The sequence below is a fragment of the Myotis lucifugus genome, unplaced genomic scaffold, assembly GCF_000147115.1.
Source record: "Myotis lucifugus unplaced genomic scaffold, Myoluc2.0 scaffold_40, whole genome shotgun sequence".
NCBI classification, from domain to species: domain Eukaryota; kingdom Metazoa; phylum Chordata; class Mammalia; order Chiroptera; family Vespertilionidae; genus Myotis; species Myotis lucifugus.
The window spans coordinates 945,961-973,255 of record NW_005871088.1 but is presented as its reverse complement, the minus strand read 5'-3'; the positions used below and the strand labels follow the sequence as shown (position 1 = coordinate 973,255).

General features: G+C 51.4%; 2 protein-coding genes and 1 long non-coding RNA gene across 3 annotated transcripts in view; 1 reads left to right on the top strand and 2 right to left on the bottom strand.

The window, feature by feature from the left end:
- The window catches only part of ATP2B3 (ATPase plasma membrane Ca2+ transporting 3), a 53,602-nt gene extending 51,541 nt beyond the window's left edge, over positions 1–2,061 (top strand). Inside the window, exon 21 of the mRNA XM_023753023.1 lies at positions 1,741–2,061. Coding sequence (XP_023608791.1) covers positions 1,741–2,061 — 321 coding nt within the window. The remainder of the gene's footprint in view (positions 1–1,740) is intronic.
- Positions 2,062–2,962: 901 nt separating this feature from the next.
- On the bottom strand, positions 2,963–5,193 carry LOC111825790. Its single transcript, XR_002828965.1, has 2 exons — positions 4,012–5,193; positions 2,963–3,713 (listed from the first exon to the last, which is right to left on the bottom strand). It is a non-coding gene; the product is annotated as an uncharacterized LOC111825790 (long non-coding RNA).
- A 6,855-nt stretch (positions 5,194–12,048) lies between these two features.
- On the bottom strand, positions 12,049–27,289 carry CCNQ (cyclin Q). Its single transcript, XM_006087699.2, has 5 exons — positions 27,227–27,289; positions 23,212–23,395; positions 19,763–19,895; positions 17,306–17,533; positions 12,049–12,529 (listed from the first exon to the last, which is right to left on the bottom strand). Exons 1-5 carry the CDS (start codon positions 27,234–27,236, stop codon positions 12,500–12,502), a joined length of 585 nt encoding a protein of 194 aa, XP_006087761.1. The 5' UTR covers positions 27,237–27,289; the 3' UTR covers positions 12,049–12,499.
- Positions 27,290–27,295: the final 6 nt, after the last annotated feature.

Genomic DNA, 27,295 nt, shown 5'->3' with positions numbered 1-27,295 from the left:
AATCCTAACCTGATTTTGTATATGGAGGTAGAAAATGCCCATTTTATGCATCTCTTTGGCTCAGTGTTTTGCACTTGAAAGGCTGTGAGGTTTGCCTGGTTTAATGTGATCTAGGAGCGCCGGGGGCAGATGCTGAGGGTTGAAAGGGACTCATTGTCAACATTGTGATTCATGGTCTAAATGAGGGGGCAGCAAACTTCTCCTTAAAAAGGGCTTGGCAGGCCAAGTCTCTGTCCCACCTACACAATGCCCTTGGATCTCGAAGGCAGCCATAAACAGTGCATACATGAAGAGCGCAGCTGTGTACCAATAAAACTTTATTTACAAAACCAGGCCAAGGGCCAGAGTTAGCCCTTGGGCCACAGTTCGCCAACACCTTATCTAAACCAACAAAACCAAATCCTAGAACCTTGGGGCTGGAATGACTTTGGGACTCACATGGTGCTCACCCACTCACATAGGGAGGGGCTGGCTTCCCCATCCCAGCACAAGGCCAGCCAGCTTGGGCCCAGGCTGGGGGCCAGGAAGCGAGCAAAGAGAGGCAGCAACTCTGTGGCTTGGAAGCCCAATGAGACTTGAGCCCTTGTGTAAGCGAAGGTGGAGCACCAGTGAAGGGAGGGGTCAGAGAGACCCAGTGGCTAATTCTGGGAGCAGGACCTCTCGCGGGAGGTGCAGGGTCAGAGGGCTGCCAGGGCGGGGGAGCAGGGCATTGTGGGAAGCTCTTCCCTGTGGGGAGTTTTGTTGACCTGAGGTCTGCAGATGCTAGCGGGGTGGCCAGGGAAGGAGTCGTAGAAAAGTCAGAGTGGATGGAAGGGTCTGCTAAGGAAAAGATATATATATAGTCAGGCGAGTCCCAGAGCCATGTCCAGAGCTAGGAGGTGGACCTGGGGGTGTGGACAGAGAGGAGGGCCAGGGCCAGGCCAGAAGAAGGAGCAGTGGAGGAGATGGGGCCAGAGTAGCCAGCGAGGTAGGAGGGGACCAAGCATGGGCAATGTCTGGGAAGCCAGAAGTTTCCAGAAAGAGGAGCAGTTGGCTTTGTCGAGCGTCCCTGAGGGATCAAAAAAGATGGAGACACAGAAATGCTGCTGAGCTTAGCAGGGACGCTGATGGCTGAATGGTGTGGGCATGGCGGGTGCCGGCTATGGCGAGGAGAGCTGGGAGGGAAGCAAAGAGATCCCTAGAGAAGCCAGGCAGGGAGACCCACTCAAGAAAGGTTGGCAATGCACCCATAGACTTTCTGATAAGAGAAGGCGTGGAGCCCTCTCCAGCGTTCTCCCTTTTTCGCATCATCTTCCTGTTCCACCAAATTGGAATTCCGATCTGGCTGAGACCCCAGGGGCCACCTAAGCCAGTCGAGCCCCAGCACAGGGCAAGGGGAGGTAGCAGCCGAGAACCCGGTGCTTCTGTCACTCAGGGCTTCCAGAATATCTGCCCGGGTCAGCCCAGGGCAAGCCACCGCCACTCGTCCTGCATGTGGGTCAGTTGACAAGACCGAGACCCAAACTGAAACCCTCACCACAGCCAGGCAAGAGCCACCCCAACCGGTCCATTCCAATGGATGAGCATTTGTCACACGGTGACCCCCTGCCATGGATGTGGGTGGAACTTGCCAGCACCTGGCCTGCCATTGATTGTCTCCTTTCTTTCTCTTCTCTCCTCCCCTCCCTCCTGCTCCCTCTCTCCCTCCACTATCCCCTCCCCCCACCCCTCGGGGCCCCTGTCCCTCCACCTCCGCTCCAGATCCGAGTGGTGAAAGCATTCCGTAGCTCGCTCTACGAAGGCCTGGAGAAACCGGAATCCAAGACTTCCATCCATAACTTCATGGCAACGCCCGAATTCCTGATCAATGACTACACCCACAACATCCCGCTCATAGATGACACGGACGTGGATGAGAACGAGGAGCGCCTGCGGGCCCCCCCACCCCCCTCCCCCAACCAGAACAACAACGCCATAGACAGCGGCATCTACCTGACCACGCATGGCACCAAGTCAGCTACCTCGTCAGTGTTTTCTTCCAGACCCGGGAGCCCGCTCCACAGCGTGGAGACGTCCCTCTAAGCATAACTGCTGTCCGCACGCGCACCCCCCCGCACACACGGGCACCCAGGCGGGACACACAGGCCTGCAGGAGGGCACAGCCACGGCGGCTGGACACGTTGCTCGCTCGCACAGCACTTGCAAGAAGCCAAACCATTCAAGGCTTCTTACCTGGGACCAAGGAGATGCAGGAGGAAGAGGAGGAGGAGGAGGAGGAGGAGGAGGAGGAGGAGGAGGAGGAGGAGGAGGAAGGAAAAACTAGAGAACAAGAAGAGCCGTGTTCCCCACTTTTTTCTATCGAAGCTTTTTTTTAATGAACACTACAGTGCCACCAGATTTCTGTCATTGGGCTGTGCGGTGGGGGCACGGAGTTGGTTTTGGTTTCTCGGCAACTTTGTTGCACCCACTGGAGAGCCATTGGAGCAACAGATTCAATGCAAAAGGAAAGCAGGCGAGCACTGCTTTGCAAGGTTGGGAAGGATGCCCGTCACCAGACAGCCCGCCCGAGAGAGCCGCCTGCAAACGTATGCGAACCACCAAGCACCCCATCCCCGGGACACATGCAGTCTGTGTGTGTGCGTGTGCGTATAGGCCTATACGTGCATATTTAAAGAATAAGGAACTATTTATCGGCATGATCTTTCCATTGCTCTTATCAGATGTTCTTCTTTTGAAATTTCATTATTTATTGTGGCAGGTTGATTTGTTCAGGGAACTAGACTGCAAGAATCGCTTTTTGGTCGCTTGTCCTGCCCCGGGCTCCCAGCCTCCTCCCCTGTCTCCCCCCTCCTCCTGGCGCCATCCTGGGCAGTATCACCATTGCGATTCCCAGAAGGTCAGGGGAAGGGCGAGGTTAAGACACAAGCGGTTACCGTTGGAACATTTGCACTTTGAGACCCCTGCCTATAGAGGAAAAAATAGACCCTTTTGATGGAATTTTTATTTAAAAGGAAAATACCAAAGTATTGATGAGGATGATCCCTCCCAGGAGGTAGAAGGGGGCATTTTGCTTTCACTTTCCTTTGGTTTCAACTCCAATTCCAAGTGCTGAATTCTGGCTGCTGAGCTTTCTCTGTCTACAATCCAAGTTCAAGAGCTCTGCCCCCTGCTGCCTCTGACCCCATGTGGGGACCCGGAATGGGGGGAGGAGTGACAAGAATCAGACAGAAACCAGTGGAGGAAGAGGTACCATCAAAACCCAAGAGGAGCTGACGTGGCTGTGATACGGACCCAGCCCTCTCGCACCTCCCACCGGACTCCCATTCTTTTTTGGCAAATGCCAAGTAGTTGTTGCCGAGGCGCCCATAACGCTGCTCGGAAAGTTCTCAGTCACAACCCACCTAGCGCTCTTCCGACCCCAGTCTTCTCATTCAACAACTCTGACCCGTGACAGCATGGATTTGTGTCTGCAGCCACCGACAGCGACATCAGGGAACCAGATGCCGAGGCAAAGCCCCCAGGAGCCATGGCCCCCCGTGGCAGTTGCTCTAATCCCACCTGTGGCGCTTTCTCGTGAGTCTGGAAGGCTGAGGAGGTCAGCTTCACCACGTGGGCCGAACACCTATCTGCAGGTGCGGAGAGCTGGGCCTGGGCTCCCCAGATGGTTCCCTCGGGAGCCTCTCCTTGCAGTGTGGGCACCCAGTGTGCCAAGCCTCAGTTTCCCCGAATGCACCCTAGCCAGGGAGGGAAATACAGAGAAAGCAGAGATCCTTTTAACATCGGAATTCACCTGTCTCACGTTTCCCAGGGAGACAGGGTCCAACCACGGCTCCTCCGTGTGCCTGTCACTGGGGCCTGGGGCTGAGCCACTGGGGGGCAGCTGGGGACTGAGGGATAGAGGGTCAGAATGGAAACTGCAGGTGCAGATGGGCACGCTCAGCAGTTGAGCAGCAGCTGGACTGGTGGCAAGGCTGGTCTGCCCATCACGCCCCCCCCCCCCACGCGCTCCCCACCGGCTGGGTCTCGTCTTACCTCCACCTGCGTCGTGAGCATCCGGCTGGCGGCCAAAACACGCTCGGGCTGCACCGTTAGCATGGATGCCACGTCACCCCTGAGCAGGAGTAGTCAAACCTCGGGCAAAGGAATTTCGGTTAAAAAAGAAAATCCCACTTCAAATGCCAGCTCCAGATAACTTAAAGCCATCCCTTTCTTCCAAAGGGCACATCGAGAATGTCACCCATGTGTACATTGTCCCCTATGTCCTTGTTTCGACCACCACAAAAAGGGCAACTCAATTCGGTGAGGGTCTGTGTTCTTAAAAGAAGTCAAGTTGGAAACGTTTCAATTGAAGAAGATGAGCTCCATCACGCTCCACCCATGGGCTTCTTTTCATTCTGTTGTAGACACACTGGTAGAACTGACGGTCCATATATATTTAAAGCACCCTCGCTGCTGCTGTACAAAGTTGCCTACTGTACATGTCGACTGTTTAGTCCTAGGTTGCCTTTCCGTGGGGTGTGTGGTTCAGAAACGGGGGGGCTGTGACCTCGGCTCATTGCTCTGGCTTCTGTCGTCTTCAGACCGAGGGACCTGTGTCACCAGGGAGCCCCTCTCTATAAAACATTATATTATATGGAATGGCTTGGTCAACCGTGTTCAGTTATTAACTATGTTTTACATTTTTATCTGCCTGTTATAAAGATGAACAAAAAAAATATCTTAACAAGGAAGACCACAGATGCATACTAATTTAAAGTCTGTAGTTGAATTTCCTAATTAAAGAATAGACCAAAATTTCTGTGTATAAAAAAAATGAAAGGCTTCTACAATCCTGGTCTGGGTAATGCGTGTGATTTATTCGGTGAATTCTCATCTGGAACGAAAGAAAGGTGTGTTCATCTGCTTCGCCCACTGGGCCAAGCCCCGGGAGTGGCAGGGTTCCCCTGACTGTATGGCCACCAGTCTGATCGGATGGAAGGGGTTCACCCGCCCTGGGGGGCCAGATGCGCTCCCGGCAGAGGTTTGCATCGCAGTCTTCTAACTGCCTTGACCTGGAAAGGCCTGGCCTGAATGTCCTCCCTGGTGTGTCCTCAGAGGAAGGTGGGGGACCAGAGATGATCACAACAATTCAACGGCAGCAAATCAAGCCCAATGCCAGGACCTTGACACACGGGTAGACTCCCTCTTCTTTTTTTCTTTTTTCTTTTCTTTTTTGTTAATCCTCACCCGAGGATATTTTTTCCATTGATTTTTAGAGAGAGCAGAAGGGAGGGGGAAAGATGGAAACATCAATGTGAGAGAGACACATTGATTGGTTGCCTCCCGAATGAGCCCCTACCAGGACTCAGACTTCGGAGGAGCCTGCAACCGAGATACATGCCCTTGACTGGAACCAACCCAGGACCCTTCAGTCCATGGGCCAATGCTCTATCCACAGAGGCAAACCGGCTAGGGCAGAATTTCCTTCCTTTTCAAGACTGAATGACATTCCATGGCATGGATAGCCCCTGTTTTGTCCATCCATGTATCCATCAATGGCCACTTGGGTTGCTTCCACCTTTTGGCTACTGTGAGTGATGCTGCTGTGAACACTGGTGCACAAATATGTGTTTGGGTTCCTGCTTTCAACCCGTTTGGGCAGATACTCAGAGTTGGAATTTCTGGATTATACAATAACGCTATGTTTAATTTTTTGAAGAACTGCCAAACTGTTTACCACAGCACCTGCACTATTTTATACCCCCTCTCCCCCAAGTAGTACCCAAGGCTTCCAATCAGACTTCCTCTTTAACCCAAAGACATGGCAAGAAAAACCATTATTCCACTCACTCACTTGCTCCATGGTCATTCCCCCATTCATTCCTGCACTCACCAGGTGTCTTTGAACACCTGTGCGATGGGACATCTGTGGTCTGTGGCCCACCCCCAGCTGAGTCACAGAGTCAGCTCTGATCTGGGACTTGCAAATGACCACTGCGGTGACAGCATCAAGACTCCTGCATTTCATTTCCTCATATCCTTATTTCTCCACTCCGCACATCACCCTTTTAGACTTGGCAGTGCCAGAGGATGCATTTTCCAGGGAAGGTGCCAGGAAAGGAGAAAAATGGCTTCTCCGTTCCCTCTCAACCACCAGAATCTATATTTCTCAAAAAGACGAATAGCTAAGAACAGCAAACAAATAACAAAGAGCCCTTGCTTCTTCATTGATGTGTGAGTCCACCTTGAACCATGAAGCTAAGTAAATCTCGATTGAGCCAAACGCCATAGCAAGATAGCACCTGATGGAGAGATATTTTGGTTCCCCCTAAAAGAATCATCCATTTGTGTCTGTGGATTCTTTTCCATGGATTCACACTATTATCAAATATGACATTGGGGGGAAATGGTACTTAACCAAATGGCTTGGGGCAAGGAAACACTACAACACCCATCCCGCCACAAAGCTGACACCGTCTTCACCACCCAATGATGCCCTGGGAGCAAGGGTGTGTCCTGGTAGCCTGGGGGAGGCCCGTGGAGGAGTTTCCTGGGGCCTGTACCAAAGTTCCACAAACTGGGGGGCTTCAAACAACAAATATTTATCCTGTCATAATTCTGGAGGCCAGAAGTCTGAAATCAGGGAGTGGGCAGGACCGTGCTTACTCCAAGGCTAGAGGGATGAGACCTGCCTTGTCTCTCCCAGCTTCTGCTAGTGGCCGGCAGTCCTTGGCTCATGGCCACATCACTTGTCTCTGCCTCCATTGTCACATGACCTTCTCCCTGTGCATCTGTGTCTTTCCATGGCCTTCTCCCTGTGTCTCCTCTCTTCTTCTAAGGACACTAGTCATGTTGCACTAGTCCCCCACCCCCACTCCTGTAGGATCTCATATCACCTTGGCAACACCTGCAAAGACCCGATTTCCAAATAAGGTCCCATCCCTAGGGGTTAGGATGTGGACACCTCTTCTGGGGGACACCATTCACTCCATCACAGTTGGAAAGGAAGAGATGGGCCAAGTCCCTCATAGGACCTGGCTGCCCCCTTCCTTCTACCAGGTTGCCATGCCGAGTAAGGCTCAGCCATTTATCACTTTACAGTCATGGGAGCTTCCGGTCCGAGACAATCTTCTCGGTCTCTCACTGACCTTATTTAAATTATTTTCATTGATTTCAGACAGGAAGGGAGAGAGAGAGAAACATCAATGATGAGAGAGAATCATTGATCGGCTGCCCCCTGCACACCCCCCACTGGGGATGAAGTCCAAAACCCCAGGCATGTGCCCTGAATGAGAATTGAACCGTGACTTCCTGGTTCATAGGTCAATGCTCAACCACTGAGCCACACCGGCTGGGCTCATTGCTGATCTTTTTGACACTAAAATAAAGGAGAGGGGACATTAGATATCTTTAATCCCCATTATTTTTTACGGTAATAGGAAGCCCAAATGAACAACAACAACAACAAAAACCACATTTATATCCTGTGTCCGAGTGTCCTTATAAAACGGCTGGCATGTCACATATTCCCAGGCAGTGTCACCTACATCCCAATACCTTCCCTTCATCTCTATTCCAATGACAACACATGCGGAAAGCGGAGCTTCCAGCCTCGGCCACATCAGGAAAACACACAGAGTGACACACACTGAGATGACAAGCCCAGAGGCCAGCCCTGGGTTCGGAGCCTGGACGCCAACCCGGTCCTCCAAGGGCTCCCAAAGCCAGCAAGTCCCCAGGGCAGTGTGACGGCACCATCAGATCAAGGGACCTCCTCCTCCTCCTCCTCCTCCTCTTCTCCTTCCTCCTCCTCCTCCTCCTCTCTCTTCTTCCTCCTCCTCCTCCTCCTCCTTTTCTCCTTCCTCCTCCTCTTCCTCCTCTCTTCTTCTTCCTCCTCCTCCTCCTCCTCCTCTTCACCTTCCTCCTCTTCCTCCTCTCTTTTCCTCCTCCTCCTCCTCCTCCTCCTCCTCCACCTCCTCCTCATCATCCTCCTCTTATTCTTCTTGCTTTTCTCCCCCTCCCCCTTTTTTTTGAGTCAAAGGATTTCAAAATAGCAATCACAGTCAGAGATGATTTGGTCCAACCTGATCAACTTATAAATTGGGAAACTTCGCCCAGCTGGTGTGGCTCAGTGATTGAGCGTCGACCTATGAATCGGGAGGTCTCAGTTCAATTCCCAGTCAGGGCACATGCCCAGGTTGTGGGCTCGATCTCCAAGAGGGGGCATGCAGGAGGCAGCCAATCAATGATTCTCTCTCATCACTAATGTTTCTCTCTCTCTCTTCCACTCCCTTCCTCTCTGAAATCAATAAAACACTTTTTTTAAAAAAAGTGGGAAACTGAGTCCCATAGAGAGAAAGCCACTCACCTGGTATTCCATCATATGAAAAGGAAACCTAGCCCTGTCTGGTTTGACTCAGTGAATAGAGCATCAGCCTGTGAACTGAAGGGTCCCAGGTTTGATTCCAGTCAAGGGCACGTGGCCAGGTTGCAGATTCGACCCCCAATAGGGGGCGTGCAGGAAGCAGCCAATCAGTGATTCTCTCTCATCATTGGTGTTTCTATCTTTCTCGCCTTCTCGCTTCCTCTCTGAAATCAATAAAAATATATTTTAAAAAAAGAAAGAAAAGGAAACCTAGACCCACAAAATCCGCCATAGAGACTGTGTTAGCCCCCGCCACCCAGAGCTTTCTGGGCCATGCTCTCCTGGGTCAGCATGGTAGCTATCATTAGCATGTGGGGATGCTCATTGATTCCTTAGGGAGCTTTACCCAGCCATCCCCTTGGCTCTGACCTGCCCTGGGCCGGGTGTGGGAAGGGGACACATTGGAACAGGCGTAGTTGGAGAGCCCTCCTGTCCAGAGCAGGGGTTCTGCCTTCTGAGAGCTGAGAGCTGAGAGCAGGCCTCCGGTCAAGTGCATGGGGCAGCTGCCTCCCTGGAGCTGACCCTGAGGAGATGCAAAGAAATGGAAGCTTCTGTCAGAGCTTGTGATCTCGCCAGGGCCGAGACGACAGGGAATCCCAAAGTGAAACATCCTTCTCTTAGTTCCATTAACATCAAGTCAGTGTTGGCCAAGGGCAGGGCCCTGTCAACACAGCACAGGCAAGGCCTGGGGCACGGAGGGTCGGGGGTGCCTGTGCCCGGTTTCAGGGAAGAAGGGCATGACAGAGGCAAGGTGATTTTTTTTTCTAAAAATATATTTTATTGATTTTTTTACAGAGAGGAAGGGAGAGGGATAGAGAGTTAGAAACATCGATGAGAGAGAAACATCCATCAGCTGCCTCCTGCACAGACCCTATTGGGGATGTGCCCGCAACCAAGGTACATGCCCTTGACCAGAATCGAACCTGGGACCCTTCAGTCCGCAGGCTGACGCTCTATCCAATGAGCCAAACCGGTCAGGGCTGATTTTTTTTTAATATTTATTGATTTCAGAGAGGAAGGGAGAGGGAGAGAGAGAAACATCAATGATGAGAGAGAATCATTGATTGGCTTCCTCCTGTACACCCCACACTGGGGATCGAGCCCGCCACCTGGGCACGTGCCCTGACTGGGAATTGAACTGTGACCTCCTAGTTCCTAAGTCAACGCTCAACCACTGAGCCACACCAGCTGGACTCGAGTGCTTTCTAAACAGCAGAAGCAGAAAGGACTGGCAAGAGCCCTGAAGCTGTCCTCAGAGGCCTGCTGGGCTGGGCCCCTCAACTGCTACCCTCCAAGCCCAGAGTCCCAGCCCTGGGTCCTGAGCCTGGGTGCCGGCCCTGCGCTCCAAGGGCTCCCAATGAAGCTGGGTGTATACATCTGGGAAGGACACAGAAGAAAGGGGACACGTACTTGGATCCTTGACCCTGAAGATAAATAGCACAGTCACTTCGTAAACTCAAGCAAGCCCCAGTGCCTGACTGGTCACGAGTGTGTGACCCCTCCTTGTGCCCCCAACCAGGGAGGAGAGCGCCAAAGCTACCTTGGTGGGCTCCAGGCACTCCAGCCATCCCCACGCCAGTGGCGCCATAGGGCATGGCAGCCAGTGTCCACAGCCCACACTCCCCTGGTAACAACCTCCCAAAGGAAGGGAAGTGCCCGGGACAGTCCCCCAGACCCTACGCCATCATGTGTTGATAGGACGGTCCTACCAGTGTGCATGGAGCCCAGTGGGGGTTCCCAGGGACAACCCAGGCTGGTCTGCTTCTCTAATGCACCCAAGAGCTGTCCTTCCTGAAGAGATGCCTTTTGAGCCCAGCTGGTGTGGCTCAGTGGTTGAGCACCAACCCCTGTCAGGCCACAGTCCCGGGTTGCAGGCTCGATCCCCATCATTGATGTTTCTATCTCTCTCCCTCGCCCTTCCTTGCTGAAATCAATAAAAACGTATTTATTTTTAAAAAGAGGTGCCTGCCTGACTGGTTTGGCTCAGTGGATAGAGTGTCGGCCTGCGGACCGAAGGGTCCCGGGTTCGATTCCGGTCAAGGGCGTGTACCTTGGTTGCGGGCACATCCCCAGTGGGGGGTGTGCAGGAGGCGGCTGATCGATGTTTCTCGCTCATCGATGTTTCTAACTATCCCTCTCCCTTCCTCTCTGTAAAAAATCAATAAAATATATTAAAAAAATAAATAAATAAATAAAAATAAAAAGAGGTGCCACCCTGGCCCATCCTGCCTAATGGTTAGAGAATCCACTCATAGACCAAAGGGTCACTTGTTCAATTCCCAGTCAAGGGCATGTACCTCAGTTACAGGTTCGATTCCCAGCCCTGGTCAGTATAGGAGGCAACCAATCAATGTCTCTCTCTCTCTCTCTCTCTCTCTCTCTCTCTCTCTCTCTCTCTCCCTCCCTTCCACTCTCTAAAAATCAATGGAAAAATTATCCTCACATGAGGGTTTAAAAAAAAAGAGGTGCCTTTTGAGTGGGAGTCAGGATGGGGATGGGGATGGGGTGCCATGGTTCTGCGATTCTCTAGACTCCCCATCTAGACTCGGTATCTTGGCATAAAACATTTATTACTTCCTGCTGGGTGAAAAAAGCCAATCTGAAAAGGTTACATATTCTATGATTTCAACTATATGGACTTCCGAAAGACAAAGCATAAGAGCTTTGGAAGATCACTGGTTGTAGTGACTTGGAGGGAGGTAGCGATGAATGGAGCACAGGTGATTCTTAGGGCAGTGAAACTCTTCTGTAAGATACAGTCATGATGGATACATGTCAGTATACATTTGTCAGAATCCATAGAATCTACAACCCAAAGAATGAACCCTAATGTAAACCATGGGCTTTAATAATACTGTATCAATGTTGGCTCATCATAACAAATGTACCACACCAGTGCAAGATGTAAATTACATAAGAGGGGAAATAGTGTGTGTGTGTTTGGGAGGGCGGGTAAACAAAGGTATGTGGGAAATCTCTGTAATTCCTGATCATTTTTTCTATAAACCTAAAACTGCTCTAAAAAATAATAAAGCTTGCCCGGCCGGCGTGGCTCAGTGATTGAACATCAACCTATGAACCAGGAGGTCACAGTTCGATTTCCGGTCAGGACACATGCCCGGGTTGCGGACTCCATCCCCAGTAGGGGGCGTGCAGGAGGCAGGCAATGACTCTCTCTCTTCATTGATGTTTCTAGCTCTCTCCCTCTCCCTTCCTCTCTGAAATCAATACAAATATATTTTAAAAAATCATATCCTCAGGTGATTAAAAAGTTTATTAATGCTTAGAAAAAAGTGTATCACTTCCTATAGTTTAGTCAGATCTGGCGTGTTTTGTTTTGTTTTTTAACCCAAATGATAATCCCTAAGCCCCCTTCCCAAAATGTATGCTCACTGCAGCAAGCAGGACGATTGCCAAGCCAAGCCCTGTGAATGTCCCAGTGGAGGAGGAGTGATGACACGTAGGCTCCTTTAAGACATCGGCATGACATGGGCATGCGCTGTGCCATCGTGCCCTCAGGAGGCGATGCAGAGCCTGCCCCAGGACCATCTCAGGAGCACCGGGGACAATCCCACGTGGACAGCAGAGCATTTGAGGGGAAACCAAGCCAGGACAGCACCCCTAAATGCCCTCGGCAACACTGGCTCCAAAGCAAAGAAACTCTGTGGCTTTGTAATATCTTTTATTAAACAAAATAAAATTTCCTCTATGTTAATTCATTCATACTTTCTATAAATCTGGCCTTTAAAAAAATCCCCTGGGGTACAGTCCCATACGTTCTTTGATTTTCCTTCCACTGATCCCAAACCTCGACTGTAGTCTCTGTCCTTTCAAAGGACAAAAGCAGACCCGGACGCCTCAGAGCCGCCCACAGCACGCTCCTGCCCGCGGGAGGTGCAGCTCCCGTCACCATCTGGACCATGGCTGCCGGGGACAGTCAAAGCCTGAGAATCAAAGTGGCAGCATGTCATCGCCTTCACCGGCCCTTCTCCAGCAGCACAAAACCAGTCCTCCCAGCCAGTCCTCTGGGGACCGGCCGTCACGGCGATGTGGTGGCGCCGTCCCCTGGCAGCCGAGCGTCCCAGGCTTCTCTTTGGGCAGGCCTGGACCAGGGCCTTAGGGGATCTCTGTGTCCATGGTATAAATCTGAATGAGATCAGACACAATGTTATCAATGATTGGCTTGGTAAGGTCGTCACTAAACACCTAGAAAGGAGAAGGAAAACAGGTTCCGATTAGACTCCCTCTGTGTTAACCGAGGCTCCTGCCGCTAAGTGTCGACTCCCGTTGCATGGGGGGACGGCACAGGGACTTGCTATTGGAGGTGACGGCGGCTCTCTGCAAAGCCAGTTCAGTCCCCACCTACCCAGGTTGATCATGGGCCCAACATACGACCTTGACCACCAGGGGCCGGAGACTGAGACCGAGGTCAGCCACGTGGGCGCCCCGGGCCTGCAGGACCCACTCCCGGGAAAGTCCCTGCACACCGCGGCCAGGGATGCTTTCCTGGTGGCAGCGCCCGTGCATGTTGTCACATCAGTGCCGGGACCTGGAAGCTGCGCCCCGTCTCTCCTGCACCCGCTCTATGTAGACTCGTTTTAGTTTTGCTTGGCAGGGTCCACTACCTGTGTGCTCCCAGAGACCTCAAGCCGAGAAGTGACCTTTAAAAAGTAGTCCGTGCCCGGCTGGTGTGGCTCAGTGGATGAGCATCGACCTATGAACCAGGAGGTCACGGCTGATTCCCCGTCAGGGCACATGCCCAGGTTTCAAGCTCTATTCCCAGTGTGGGGCGTGCAGGAGGCAGCCCATCAATGATTCTTTCTTATCATTGATGTTTCTGTCTCTAGCTCTCTCTCCCCCTCTCCCTTCCTCTTTGAAATCAATAAAAATATATTTTTTAAAGTAGTCCAGGGCCAAAGACAAGAGGACTCTGAGACATTGAGACCTTCTACAACAAGCATGCCAAACTCGCGGCCCCCAGGCCTCACACGGCCCACAATGAATATTTGTGCGGCCCAGCCAATGTAAAGGTGTGTAAGAAACGTTTTAATAAAAATTTCATAACTTCATTTTTACAATATCCTGTTATACACAATTATTAATAATGAACTACAATGTTCACTAATGACTGATTACTATAATTGTGTAGCATTCATTTCCCTTACGTGCCTTGTGCGCAGGCGCACCATTTCTCTCCACTAATACCAGCAGCGAATATTTCAGCAGCCGATGGCCACGTCATTAGTCTTGGACTGACCTGTTTGGTGTGCGCAACAGGAAATATTTCGTTTTTGGAGAACAAGAAAACTAGGTTTATTTGCGTGACGCTTATTAATCTGTGCAGTTATTCAGTGTCTGGTAAGTTAACGTTCAAGGAAAATATTAATTTTTATTAAAATGTTCTATTATTTTACACTAACGATGACTCATTTATTTCAGCCCTTTGTATTCAGCATGTCTCTATCGACATAAACCTACGTTTCTATGAAAATTGAAGCTTTTGCTGTTTTGCGGTCCGCATAAGCTTAAACCTTGTTTATTTGGCCCGTGTTAGCCTTTGAGTTTGACTTGCTTGTTCTACACCTCCATCGAGGAGATGCCCCTCAATGTTGCTGACCTCATCGGAGAGGGGCAGGCTGAGGAGGAGCAGGAGGGGGGAGGGAAGGGAGCCAAGGGATGGACATCTTGTCATTTTTTTTCTTTTTCTTTTCTTTTCCCTTTGAATAAATAACACTTTTTGAGGCAAAAAATAAAATAAAATAACTAAAGTAGTCCACGGCCAAAAGCTGGAAGCCACCCAAGCGCCCCTCCATGGAGGGCTAGACAAACACAATGTGGTCCACCCAGACCATGGCCTAGTATGCAGCCTTAAAGAGGGCGGAAACTGACACATACTCCAACACACTACTGATTTGGAGGCGGTGCCTCACGGACCCAGAGGCTGGACCCGGCCTAGCACAGAGGCCGGCGGCCGCAGGCACAGTCGAGCGCAGGCTTCTGGTGGGCAAGCGCGTCAAGCTTGGCTAAGTCTCCTGACTGCACGGCGGAGCCCCAGCCCCCAGCAGACAAGTGACAACAGAGAGGCGGTTGCTGCAAACAGTGGCGGCGGAGAGCATGCGAGCAGAGAAAGTGTTTACAGATCAGACATGGGTGTCAGGATGGGGCAGGCAGGCGCCATGGGGAGCTGGCGCTCACAGCTCGCAGAGTCCACAGGGTGCCCAGGACGCACACAGTGCACCAGGCCCAGAATCATCCAGAAAAGGTGAGGAGTTGGGTGAACCTGAGCGCCCCACCCTCGAAGAAGCCGCTTCTTCCCAGTTGTAACAATTACTGGTTAAGTCTGTGGCGCCCAGAAAACAGGGTCCTAGTGGAGCCGATTCCCGGCGCCTTTCTCTCGCAAGAGCCTAGAGCGTGAAGCGAGAGTCTGAAGCAGAGGCGGTAGGTATAGTGGCGTCCAGGGACGGCCAGGAGCAAGTGAAGAGGAAGGAGCGCAGGAAGGCAGACACAGAGGAGAGACGCAGGGACAGTGGAAACCAGTGACGACGTTGCAGATCCAAGCAGCTGAGGGACTGGGGCCTCCGTGCCCACCAGGTGCCCCGAGAAAACAGGGCCAGGGACTGGCAGGTCCTCTGCCACCACCTGATTGCAACAGAGCAGGGACACTGCAGGCACGGGATCTGGGAGCCCCGCGAAGCCCATGCGTGGAGCAATACTTTCTGTGCATAGATGCCCTTCCATGGCCATGCTATGCGGGTGCATCTGGCCCAAGATGGGGCTATGGATGCATTTGTTTAGCCATGTGACCACCTACTATGTGCCAGGTCCAGGCACTGGACGCGAGGCAGTTGATAAAGCAGACAAGACCCCTGGCCTCCAGGCATTTATAGTCTGGCGAGGGGTGGTGGGGGGAATTCCACAGACAATAAAGGCCAGCAGAGCAGAGAAGGGAAAACTGTGGACTCCCATGGAGGGCAAGCAGAGCGCGGGGAGGGGGTGTCAGGAACGGGGAGGTCCCATGTAAGCCAAGAGCTGCAAGAGGGGAGCGGGGGGGCGGGGGGAGGTAGTGAGGAGCTGGTCCAGGACAGCACCCATGGGGCACATTCCCTTATGGGAAATTGATAATCGATGACACATTTAGAAGACTTCTGGCCACTGTGGGTTTGTGCAGGAGGGGGGTACACCGACACATTTAGAAGACTTCTGGCCACTGTGGGTTTGTGCAGGAGGGGGGTACACCAAAAGGGGACAAACTCGCAGCTGGCGCACGCAGCCCACAATGAGTATTTTTGCAGCCTAGCCAATATAACCTTATGTAAGAAACGTTCCCACAATGAATATTTTTGCAGCCTAGCCAATACTGTTATACATAACTAGAGGCCCGATGCACGAAATTCGTGCAAGGGGCTCGGCCCTCGAAGCCCCAGCTTTGTCTGGAAGGACGTTGGTCTAATTAGTATATTATGCTTTTATTATTATAGATTATTAATAATGAACTACAACTCTCGCTAATGACTGATTACTATCATCGTGTTGCATTCATTTCCCTTATGCGTATTACGCACAGGCGCACCATTTCTCTCCGCTAATAATAGCCCTGAATATTTTGGTAGTCGATTATGACGTCATTAGTCTTGGACTGACTTGTTTGGTGTGCACAACAGGAAATATTTCACTTTCAGAGAACAAGAAAAATAGGTTTATTTGTGTGATGCTTATTAATTTGTGCAGTTATTCAGTGTCTGGTAAGTTAATGTTCAAGAAAAAATATTAATTTTTATTAAAATGTTCTATTATTTTATGTGAACGATGACTCATTTATTTCAGCCCTTTGCATTCAGCATGTCTCTATCGAAATAAACCTATGTTTCTATGAAAGTTGAAGCTTTTGTGTTTCTGCGGCCACATAAACTTCAACCTTGTTTATTTGGCCCGTGTTAGGCTTTGAGTTTGACATGCTTGTTTTAGACCAAGGCTAGACAATGAGGTGTTATGAAGAGAGGAGCATCAGACTTCAAGTATGGAAAAGAAAAAAACAAACAGAAAATGGTCTGAACATCCCATTCTAAAATAAGGGGACCACCCGGGGGAAATTTGACAGAGGGCGGAAGTCCTTGAGTACAGCCCTTCTGACAGACAGATGTCACCTTGCTCTCTACAGATGTCACTTTGGATTCTGCAGGGGAACCTACCCACCATCCTCTCCTCTCTCTCTACCTGTCTATCATCTAGCCAATCTATTCACCCATCCATCCATCTAGCTAGCTCTCTACCTATCTACCACTAAAGCTATCACCTATCTATCTACCTATCATTCATCCATCTAATCTATCCATCTATCCATCTTCTAGCTATCTATCTTTCTCCAGCATCTATCTACCTACCCATCATCCAACCATCTTTTTAGAGCAGCGGTCACCAGCCTTTCAGACCTCATGGACCACCAGTTGGCGACCGCTGTTTTCGAGCACCCCCCATACTTCTGATGCGAAGCCAAGTTTATTAACCTCTGACCTATGACACAAGCTTCCACTCCATTCACTAAAAGTGCTTGACTGAGCTCAGTAATTCTCAACTGGGGGGACCCCTAGCCCAGGACACTTAGCAATATCTAGAGACATCTTTGGTTGCTATGACTAGTGGGGAGATGCCCCTGGCTCTGAATGGCCAGAGGCCAACGATGCTGCTCAATATCCTAGTGCCCAGGATGCCTCAGCACAGAGAATGGTCCAGCCCCAGACGCCCACAGTGCCAAGGGGAGCGTCCCTGCCTTCGACTTAGAAATGACAGGGCATTTGCAAGCTTCCATGTTCCCAAGTGGCCCACATCTCTCTGCTGGATCATCGCTACAAAGAGACAGGGACTTGTAAGTCCTCAGGCAAAGGAAAGGGGAACACATGCCCGTGCACTGAGCAGTCACCTCACCTGCCACCATGGCTTCTCGGCCTCGGCCTCGGCGGGCACCTCGACCCCATAGACCTGCAGGGCCAGGTGGAGCACCGCCACCGCTATGTGCTGAGCCTGGAACCGGAGGCACAGCCCCCCGTGGTAGCTGTCCCGCAGCAGGGCCCAGGCAGTGACGGAGATGGGGGTCCGTTGCCAGCTGTAACGATTCAGCCAGTTCTTGAGAGAAATCAGGTAGTGGAGCAGGTACTGCAAAGACACGCCAGTCAGCCTCTTGGCTCGCAGGGCTCTGGCCCCCAGTCACCCGCCTCCTCACTGTGGGGCACTGCGCTTCCTCCGCCCGCCAGCCACTCTCCCGGAAGCTGTCTCGATGTACAGTGGGGCCTTGACTTACGAGTGTCCCGACAAATGAGTTTTTTGAGATACCAGCTGTCTCTTGGCCGATTTTTTGCTTTGAGTTGACAGAGTAATTTGAGTTAATGAACTCCTTAATGAGCTCGGTCTGGGAACGAATTAAACTCGTAAGTCAAGGCCCCACTGTATATAAAATACAGATGGGCCCGAGTCACCTCCTGATCAAACCTTCCAGCGGTGCTCTGTCACTTAGAATAAAGCCCCAGTGCCTTCCGCTGGCATCCGAGCCCGGCCTCCCTCTCGGCCTCGTCGCCCGCACCCCACCTTCCTGCTGTGTTTGACCGCCAGGGGCCTCCACCTCAGGGCCCTGACACCCGCTGCTCCCTCGGCCTGAAATCATCTCTACTCCTGTCCCAGTCCCCACGTGTCCACCCACCACTGTCCCCCAGGCCCCGCTCCCAAAACCTGCCTGGACCACTCTTAATGGCCACCTCCGCGAAATCCCTCTCCATCGCATGGCCCTGCTCTGGCCACCGTCAGCATTGCTGCCCCCCCCCCATACCCCCCTCAAACATAAGCCCCGGAGACAGCACCCTCATCTACAAAACAGAGCATGGCACCCTTATGCCCAGATGAGACAGGACCCTGCTTTCGGGGGAACTAGAGACAGGTGACTGCATTTTGCAACAGCGCCCATGGCTGTGAGCTCTTCGTCAATGAACTTCCAGTTCAGTTATGTCAGCTCCCGCCCTGGGGAGACGGCTGCTTTGCCTGAACCTCCTGCTCAATTGAACACACTAGTAAGCCTTGCCCCCCACATGCGTGGGGCTCCAGCACACCTGGAAGAGGGGCCTCACCCACCGCTTCCCTGACCCCTATGGAAGGGAAAGGCACAGCTCGCTCGCAGGTCACACTGGGCTCCCTCCCAGCGGGTGCTATTCTTCCCAGGACTCTGCCCTCTGATTGCCTGGCAGAGCCAGGGGCCCTCCTGCCTTGCCCCTGCATCGAGCCGGCGCCAGGAAAACGCAACTTTCAAAATTGCCGCCAGGGGTTTCAGGAGTAGGTTGGTGGTGTGGAAGGGAGGGGTGAGATTATAAAAAAGGGCAACATGAGGGATCCTTGAGGTGATAAGAGTTGTTTTGTATCTAACTGGGGTGGTGGATACATGACACACGAGCATAAATTATATTGTATGGCACCAGCGCAGTACAAGTAACGAGGTAACACCAGGAACCAGGGCACTGCAGCCATGCCCACACTCCGGCTGCTACATTGTATTCATTTTACAAAATGTTTCCATTCAGCGAGACTGGGCAAAGTGTCTATCTTAAATGGGGTGTCTCTGTGTTATCTCCAACTGCTTATATATCTACACTTACCTCAATAAAAATTCAATTACAAAGAAACAAAATCCTGGCACAGAGCCCCACACCCCCCCCCACCCCCCGCGCCCAATGTCCAAGTGCTTTAAGGGTTTAATGTGATCCTTTTGCTGCTGTTTGAAACTGTTCTTCTGTTGGGATTTATTTGTTCTAGTAGTCAAAAGTGTGCCGATATGCACAGTGGTTAGAGCGTTGGCCCTCACACTGAAGGATCCTGGGTTTCATTCCCAGTCAAGGGCACGTACCTCGGTTGCAGGTTCGATCCCTGGCAGTTGGGGCGCATGTGGGAGGCAACCAATCGATGTGACACTCTTACATCAATGTTTCTCTCCTTCTCTCTGTTTCTCTCTTCCTTCCTCTCTCTAAAAATCAATTTTTTAAAAAAATGAACTGGATGCAAACTCCGAGGCAGAGCAGCAGCTCTTGGGGACAGGAACTTTAGTAGATCACAAACCAGCCCTGTTTCCTGTGGCTCGCTGAGCGCACAGTATATGTGGGTCACGGGAACGTCAAGGGCTTCAGAGGACAGCCCGGATCCCGGCTCGTGGCCACAGCTGAGCAGGCAGAAAGGCAGAACCTCAGAAAACTCCACAAGTGGGACAGGAGAGGCTGCCTGAGCCAGTCACTGCATGCCATCGGGAGCCCCGGTGCCCAGCTGTGACCCTGCCCTTCTAACGTCCCCCATGTGCTCTCGAGGATTCGATGGGTGCACTTCCGGTATAAAGAACGAAGAGGCCCGTACCTTGTGTGGGTGCTGAAAGGAGACTTGGAAGCGCAGTACCCGCAGCACAAGGAGCTCGCACTGCACAATGCTGTCCCGGATCACCCAGAATCCGGAGTCCAGTTCCAAGGGCTCGCTGCCCGGGTGGAAGTACCTGTGGAGAAACGGCGATGCTTACAGCAGCCAGGGAAGTGGCCCTGAGCAGCCCCTGAAGTCACGTGATGTCCAGTTCTAAACTCCAATATCCAACTGCTTGATTAACATAGTGTCATACTTGGTTCTGCACTATGATTAACATAGTGTCATTCGCCCTAGCCGGTTTGGCTCGGTGGATAGAGCGTGGGCCTGCGGACTGAAGAGTCCCAGGTTCGATCCTGGACAAGGGCACATGCCCGGGTTGCGGGCTCGATCCCCAGTGGGGGGCGTGCAGGAGGCAGCCAACCAATGATTCTCTCTCATCACTGAAGTTTCTATCTCTCTCTCCCTCTTCCTTCTGCTCTGAAATCAATAAAAATATATTTTAAAAAATAAATAAATAAAATTTATTAAAAAAACAAACAAAAGTGTCATTCTACTCCTGTCTTGTTTTTCGTTGTTGTCGTTTGTTGTTGTTTTAATCTTCACCCGAGAATAGTTTTCCATTGATTTTTAGAGAGAATGGAAGAGAGAGGGAAAGACAGAGAGAAACATCGATGTGAGAGTTGCACATCGATTTGTTGCCTCCTGCATGTGCCCCAACCAGGGCCCAGGCCGGGGAGGAGCCTGCAACTGAGGTATGTGCCCTTGACCGGAATTGAGCCCAGGACCGTTGGGTCTGCTTTATCCATTGAGCCAAACTAGCTAGGACTACTTCTGTTTTTATAAATTGTTTTTCATATACATGTCTAGTGTACAGGATAAAAACAGTAACCAATGGAAGAGAGAAGCCAACTTCTACTTTTAGTCCTGATGGGCTGTCCCATATCACCCAGCAAGATGTCAAGTATAAAGGTGAGCCCTAGCTGGTTTGGCTCAGAGGATAGAGTGTTGGCCTGTGGACTGAAGGGTCCCGGGTTCGATTCCAGTCAAGGGCACATGACTGGGTTGCAGGCTCAATCCCCTGTAGGGGGTATGCAGGAGGCAGCCGATCAATGATTCTCTCTCATCATTGATGTTTCTCTCTCCCTCTCCCTTCTTCTCTGAAATCAATAAAAAAATATTTTTTTAAAAAGTATAAAGGCAGGCTCTCTGGCCCTAGCCGGTTTGGCTCAGTGGATAGAGCGTTGGCCTTCGGACTGCAGGGTCCCAGGTTCGGTTCTAGTCACGGGCACATACCTCAGCTGCAGGCTTGATCCCCGGCCCTGGTTGGGGCACCTGTGGGAGGCAACCAATCAATGTGTCTCTGTCACATCGATGTTTCTCTCTCTCTCTCTCTCTCTCTCTCTCTCTCTCTCTCTCTCTCTCTCCCCATCCCTTCCATTCTCTAAAAAAAACTAAAAACCTCTCTGCCGATGACTCATCCTTCCTAGCTCCTCACTCATTTTCCAGTTCCCACAGAACCCCACCTGGGCCCCATGTCCAATTAGCGATCAATACAATTTCCCCTCTTGCCAGTGCTCCCTGCTGGCGGCCTGGCAATTATGGGTGGACTCCTGCCGCCCTCCCTCACTGCCCTCTCCTGTTTTCCTCTTAGTCTTTTGAGGTACACTGTGAACCTGCCGTGCTTTTAGTAGGTGGGGTGTGCTTTTTTCTCTAACCTGTTTATTAAAAGAGAAACAGCACAGAACAGTTTTCTTCCCTAATGATTAGAGTTCCTGGGCCTGCGATGAGGCCCCGCTAACCAGTAACTTTCCATAAATCACTTTCTCCTGGGCCCTGAGGGCCTCGATGCAGCCCACCCGTTGGCTGGACCCCACATCCTTCCCCTACAGCAGGGGGTGAGGGACCTTTTTTTTGCCAAGGGCCGTGTGGATATTTATAACATTATTCACAGGCCATACAAAATGATCCACTTAAAAATTAGCCTGCTTTAGCCCTAGCCAGTTTGGTTCAGTGGATAGAGCATTGGCCTGCAGACTAAAGGGTCCTGGGTTCAATTCCGGTCAAGGGCACATGTCTGGGTTGTCAGCTTGATCCCCAGTGCAGGGCATGCAGGAGGCAGCCAATCAATGATTCTCTCTCATCACTGATGTTTCTATCTGTCTCTTCCTCTCCCTTCCTCTCTGAAATCAATAAAAATATACAGTGGGGCCTTGACTTACGAGTGTCCTGACTAACGAGTTTTTCGAGATACAAGCCGTCTCTCGGCCGATTTTTTGCTTTGAGTTGCGAGCTAAAATTCGGGTTACGAGCCACCTTCAACATCAGCCCAGCATCACGTGTCTCACTCGTTCACTGTTGATTTGACATACGAGTAATCTGAGTTACGAGCTCCGTCACGGAACGAATTAAACTCGTAAGTCAAGGCCCCACTGTATATTTTTTTAAAAAAATAGCCTGCTTTATTTGGTCAATCATTTAATTAACTCACCCCTAATGCCTTGGAAGGGCCAGACCAAATGATTTTGCAGGCCTTTCAGGGCCCGTGGGCCGGATGTTCCCCACCCCTGCCCTACAGGAACACAGTTGCTTGGGCCCATAGGTGATGCCCACACCAGGGCCAGAGCCACTCCTTAGCAGCTCTGACTGGTTTCTCTCACCTTCTACACCAGTGGTTCTCAACCTTGGCTGCACATTAGAATCACCTGGGAATCTTTTTTAAAAATCCTGATTTCTGGGCCCCGCCCCATAACAAAGAAACAGAATTTCCGGAGGATGAGGGAGCTTAGAGAGATGTGTTGGATAGGAAAGACTGAACTAGTTGGGTTCTGTGGGCCCCACAGGTCAGCCCATCATACAGGGGAGTATATGGACCATGCCTCCCTACTCCCTCCATGCCATGCCTCCCTACTCCCTCACCCTGACACCCGGACTTCTTCATACCAACCCTCTCCCCACTCCATCTGGCCTTTGAGGCTTCCCATTATCTAGTCCAACTTCTTTCCCACAGACCCTCTCCAGGCTTCTGACACCAGCTCATTCCCACTTTTTTTTTAATATATTGACTTCAGAGAGCAAGAGAGAGGGAAAGAGAGCTAGAAACATCAATCATGAGAGAGAATCATTGATCGGCTGCCTCCTGCATGCCCCCCCACCTCCCCCACCCCCCGCAGGGATAGGGCCCACAATATCTGGGCATGTGCCCCAACAGGGAATCAAACTGTGGCCTCCTGGTTCATAAGTCAACACTCAACCACGGAGCCACGCCGGCCGGGCTCATTGCCACCTTTGCTGCTGGTACTTCCAGCCCTGGTTCAAGGCCACCCAGGTGCTTCCTTCAAAGCTTGACTGCTAGTGCCTGGGAGGCAGGGCACAGTGGGACCCTCCTCTGTCCTCCCCATCGGGTGGACACCAGGAAGTGTCCCCAAAGGCCTGGGCCCGGAAGCTGTCACCTGTTGGACACGTTGATGATGTCACGCGTTCGCAGGGGCTGTTCTTCCACTTTGCCAGCCAAGTAAAGGGCAGACATGGCGACCAAGTAGGGGTCATAGGCGTCCACGTTGATCTCGCAGAAGAACTTATGGTAAATGGCACAGGCGGTGGCGACGGGAATGGACTGCATCCCTAGCTTGACACCTACCGAGAGAAAATAGGCAGGAGATACCTCAACCCAGCGCCCACCCCCTCCTCCAGGGTGAGGGGCGCTGCTGGGTTGCGCCCTAAGGCACAGACCTGCTGGGACAAGACCAAGATCTTAGAGCCCAGCCAGCAGTGACTGGGTCTTTCACTGGAGTCCTCGGCCTGAGGGGCTTAGAGCCAGCCTTCCCAGACTCTAATGGCCTAACGGGCCCCTAGGGCTTGTGCTCAAAGCTCCAGTAACTCAGCAGATCCTGCTCTTCTCCCATGCCCCCAGGACACCCCCAGCTTCCGCTCTGCAGACCACACCCGTGAAGCAATGAGACTACAGCTCAGTCAGCTCCTGGCATCGCAGCTTCTGCACATCCTGAAAGGACCACCCCACTGTTGTATGTGTGTTGCCAGCAAGTGCTTAACTAGAGATCAGCACCGCTCCCTCAGCTCCGCTAACCAAACTCCTGCCAAGATGGCAGGAGCGAAAAACGGCCTCTGAGCATCAGACAGATATCACAGTCCTGAGGTGACCAGTCCTGGGGTTTGTTAACCAACGTTACCCCAATAAATGCAATCAATCAATCAATGTAAACAGGAGACTCAGGCCCTGGCCAGTGTGGATCTGTTGGTGGGAGCATCAGCCACACACCAGAAGGTGGGGAGTTCAAGTCCCAGTCAGGGCACATCCCCAGGGAGCAGGTTCCGTCCTTCCCCAGTCGGGATGTGTGCAGGAGGCAACCAATTGCTGTTTCTCACATTGATGTTTCTTTCTCTCTCTATCTATCTCTATCTATATCTCTATCACTATCTCTTTCTGTCTCTCCCTTCCTTTCTCTCTAAAAAATCAATTTAACCCCCCCCCCAAAAAGATTATACTTGTCCAGCCAGTGTGGCTCAGTGGTTGAGCATTGACCTATGAACCAGGAAGTCACAGTTCAATTCCCAGTCAGGGCACAAGGCCAGGTTGAGAGCTCGATCCCCCGTGTGGTGCGTGCAGAAGGCAGCTGATCAACGGTTCACTTTCATCATTGATGTTTCTCTCTCTCCCTCTCTCCCTTCCCCTTCCTCTCTTAAGTCAATAAAATATGTTTGTTTTTTAAAAACAGGTTTTATTCAGCACTGGTTTCCTAGCCTGCAGGTTAGAAAAGGCAAGCAGAGTGCCCGCCAAAGGCAACTGCAGGCAGAGCAGGAAAAAAGCCACAGCCAGGCCCAGGGAGGAAAACTGACAAGGAAACAGAACTCAAAAAAAAGCCCGGGCCGGTGTGGCTCAGTTGGTTGAGCGTCGTCCCATGCACCAAAAGGCTGCTGGTTCGATTCCCATCAGGGCACATGCCTGGTTGCGGGCTTGATCCCAGGAAGGGGATGGGCAGGAGGCAGCTGATGGATGCTCGGCTCTCACATCGATGTTTCTCCTTCTCTCTCCCTCTCCCTTCCTCTCTCTCTCTAAAACAAACAGACAAACAGAAACATAACAAGGTGGTTTGCTTTACGGGTTAAAGCTCTCCCTCTACTCCACCCCTAGAACTTCTAAGGCAGTGATGGCGAACCTATGACACGCGTGTCAGAGGTGACACACGAACTCATTTTTTTGGTTGATTTTTCTTTGTTAAATGGCATTTAAAAATATAAAATAAATGCCAAAATATAAGTCTTTGTTTTACTATGGTTGCAAAGATCAAACAATTTCTATACGTGACACGGCACCAGAGTTAAGTTAGGGTTTTTCAAAATGCTGACACGCCGAGCTCAAAAGGTTCGCCATCACGGGTCTAAGGAAATCACTGTGATGGGTCAGAGAACCAAAACAAATGACCAGGATTAACAAGAGAAGGTGAAATGGCATCCAATAAATTGAAAGAAGGTGGAGAACCACCAACAATCATTGCGATCACTTTCAACATCCTCTGCCTGAGAAACTGTATCAGTTCCCTAGGGCTACTTTTAACAAATTACCACAAACTCAGTGGCTTAAAACAACACACTTTTTTTTCCCTCTCACAATCCCGGTGGTCAGAAGTCCAAAATGAGTCTTGGGGGGGTAAGCTCAAGGTGCTTGGCAGGACTGGTTCGTCCTGGAGGCTCCAGGGGAGAATGTTTCCTTGCCCTTTCCAGCTTCTGGTCACACTTGCAGTCTTTGGCTCGTGGCCCCCTCCTCTATCTTCAAAACAGGCAGTGTAGCATCTTCTAACTCTGCTTCCATCATCACATGGCCTTCTCTTCTGCCCGTCCCTCCCCTGCCTCTCTCTCTGTGCTCTAGGTCTAGAGTAGACTCTAGGATAATTCCCCCAGCGCAGCGGTTCTCAACCTGTGGGTCGAGATCCCTTTGGGGGTCGAACGACCCTTTCACAGAGGTCGCCTAAGACCATCGGAAAACACATATATAATTACATATTGTTTTTGTGATTAATCGCTATGCTTCAATTATATTCAATTTGTAACAATGAAATTGGGGGTCACCACAACATGAGGAACTGTATTAAAGGGTCGCGGCATTAGCAAGGTTGAGAACCACTGCCCCAGCGCAAGATGCTTAAGTCCACCTGTCAAGTCTCTTTTGCTACATAAGGTAACAATCGCAGGTTCCGGGGCTGAGAATGGGAACATCTCCGCAGGACCAGTATTCAGCTTCGCACAGAAGGCAAAGGCATAGGCAATATGTTTTAATAGAGAAGTCTTTCTAAAGTGATACCTAAAGAGCTTTAAGTATTTCAAGATTTAAACTTCAGCCCGGCCAGCATGTGGCTCAGTGGTTGAGTGTCGACCTATGAACCAGGAGGTCACGGTTCGATTCCCAGTCAGGACACACGCCCAGGTTGTGGGCTCGATCCCCAGTGTGAGGCGTGCAGGAGGCAGCTGATCGATGATTCTCTCTCATCACTGATGTTTCTGTTTCTCTCTCTCTCTCTCTCTCTCTCTCTCTCTCTCTCTCCCTTCCTCTCTCAAATATATATATATATAATTTAAACTTCAGTTACATCAACAGTTGCTACATGGGACCCCTTATTCCCAGAGATGTCAATACGGTGGTATTGCTGCATCTGACCTTCCACCAAGTTTTGTTTTATGCAGCCAACTCTTGAAGGGCAGCTTGCTCTCCCTGCTTTACATGGACCTCCGGGTAGACGAATAGAGCATTTGAGGGGACACCGCCACTTTGCAACTCTTCTTAGAAATATTATGGTTTTGCATCATTGCCACACACTGCCCACCTTGACTTGAGACTCATCCAACCCCCCTCCCTCAAAGTGCATACAAAGTAACAAACGTAGAAAGTAACCGTCTGCCAGCTGATTAAGATACTTTTGACAGCTGAACAATGTCTCTCCAGGAATCCCATTGTTTCCTTGCCTAACTTGGGATCAGGGGCGCCCAAAACCACGGTGGGCGCCCTCGGCGTGACAGGACCTCTCTAACAAGGCTGGTCACGAGCCTCTGCAAGCACGTGCTCAAAAGGCGGTGCAACCAAGTGCCATGCAGTGTCCCTGTGCTGCGGGACAGGAGTGGCAAAAGGCACAATGCACTCGACTAGCTGCAGGCACCCCGACTCGGCCACCTTCTCGCTGGGGCCAGTTCCTCTCTTTTGGGCCTGAGAGCAGGGTGGTGAAATGACAATGCCCACGTCTGCCTTGCAACTCAAAGCGTAGTACCCAGGGCGTGGCGGAAGGCAGAGGCCCGGTTCAGGCCCGATCTCTTCCCTCTGCCCAGCCACGCGGGCTCCGCGTGGTGAGGGGTCCCCTCCGCCGGGAATCGGGGCCCCGTAACGCTGGCCTCGACCCGCAGACCCTGGGCTCCACGTCCCGCCCGCGCGGGACTGACTCTCTTCCCGGCCACGGTTACCTGCCTCCATGATGAACCTTGTCACACGGAAGTGCACCTCGCCTGGGGTGGCGGGTCCACCCCTTGGCG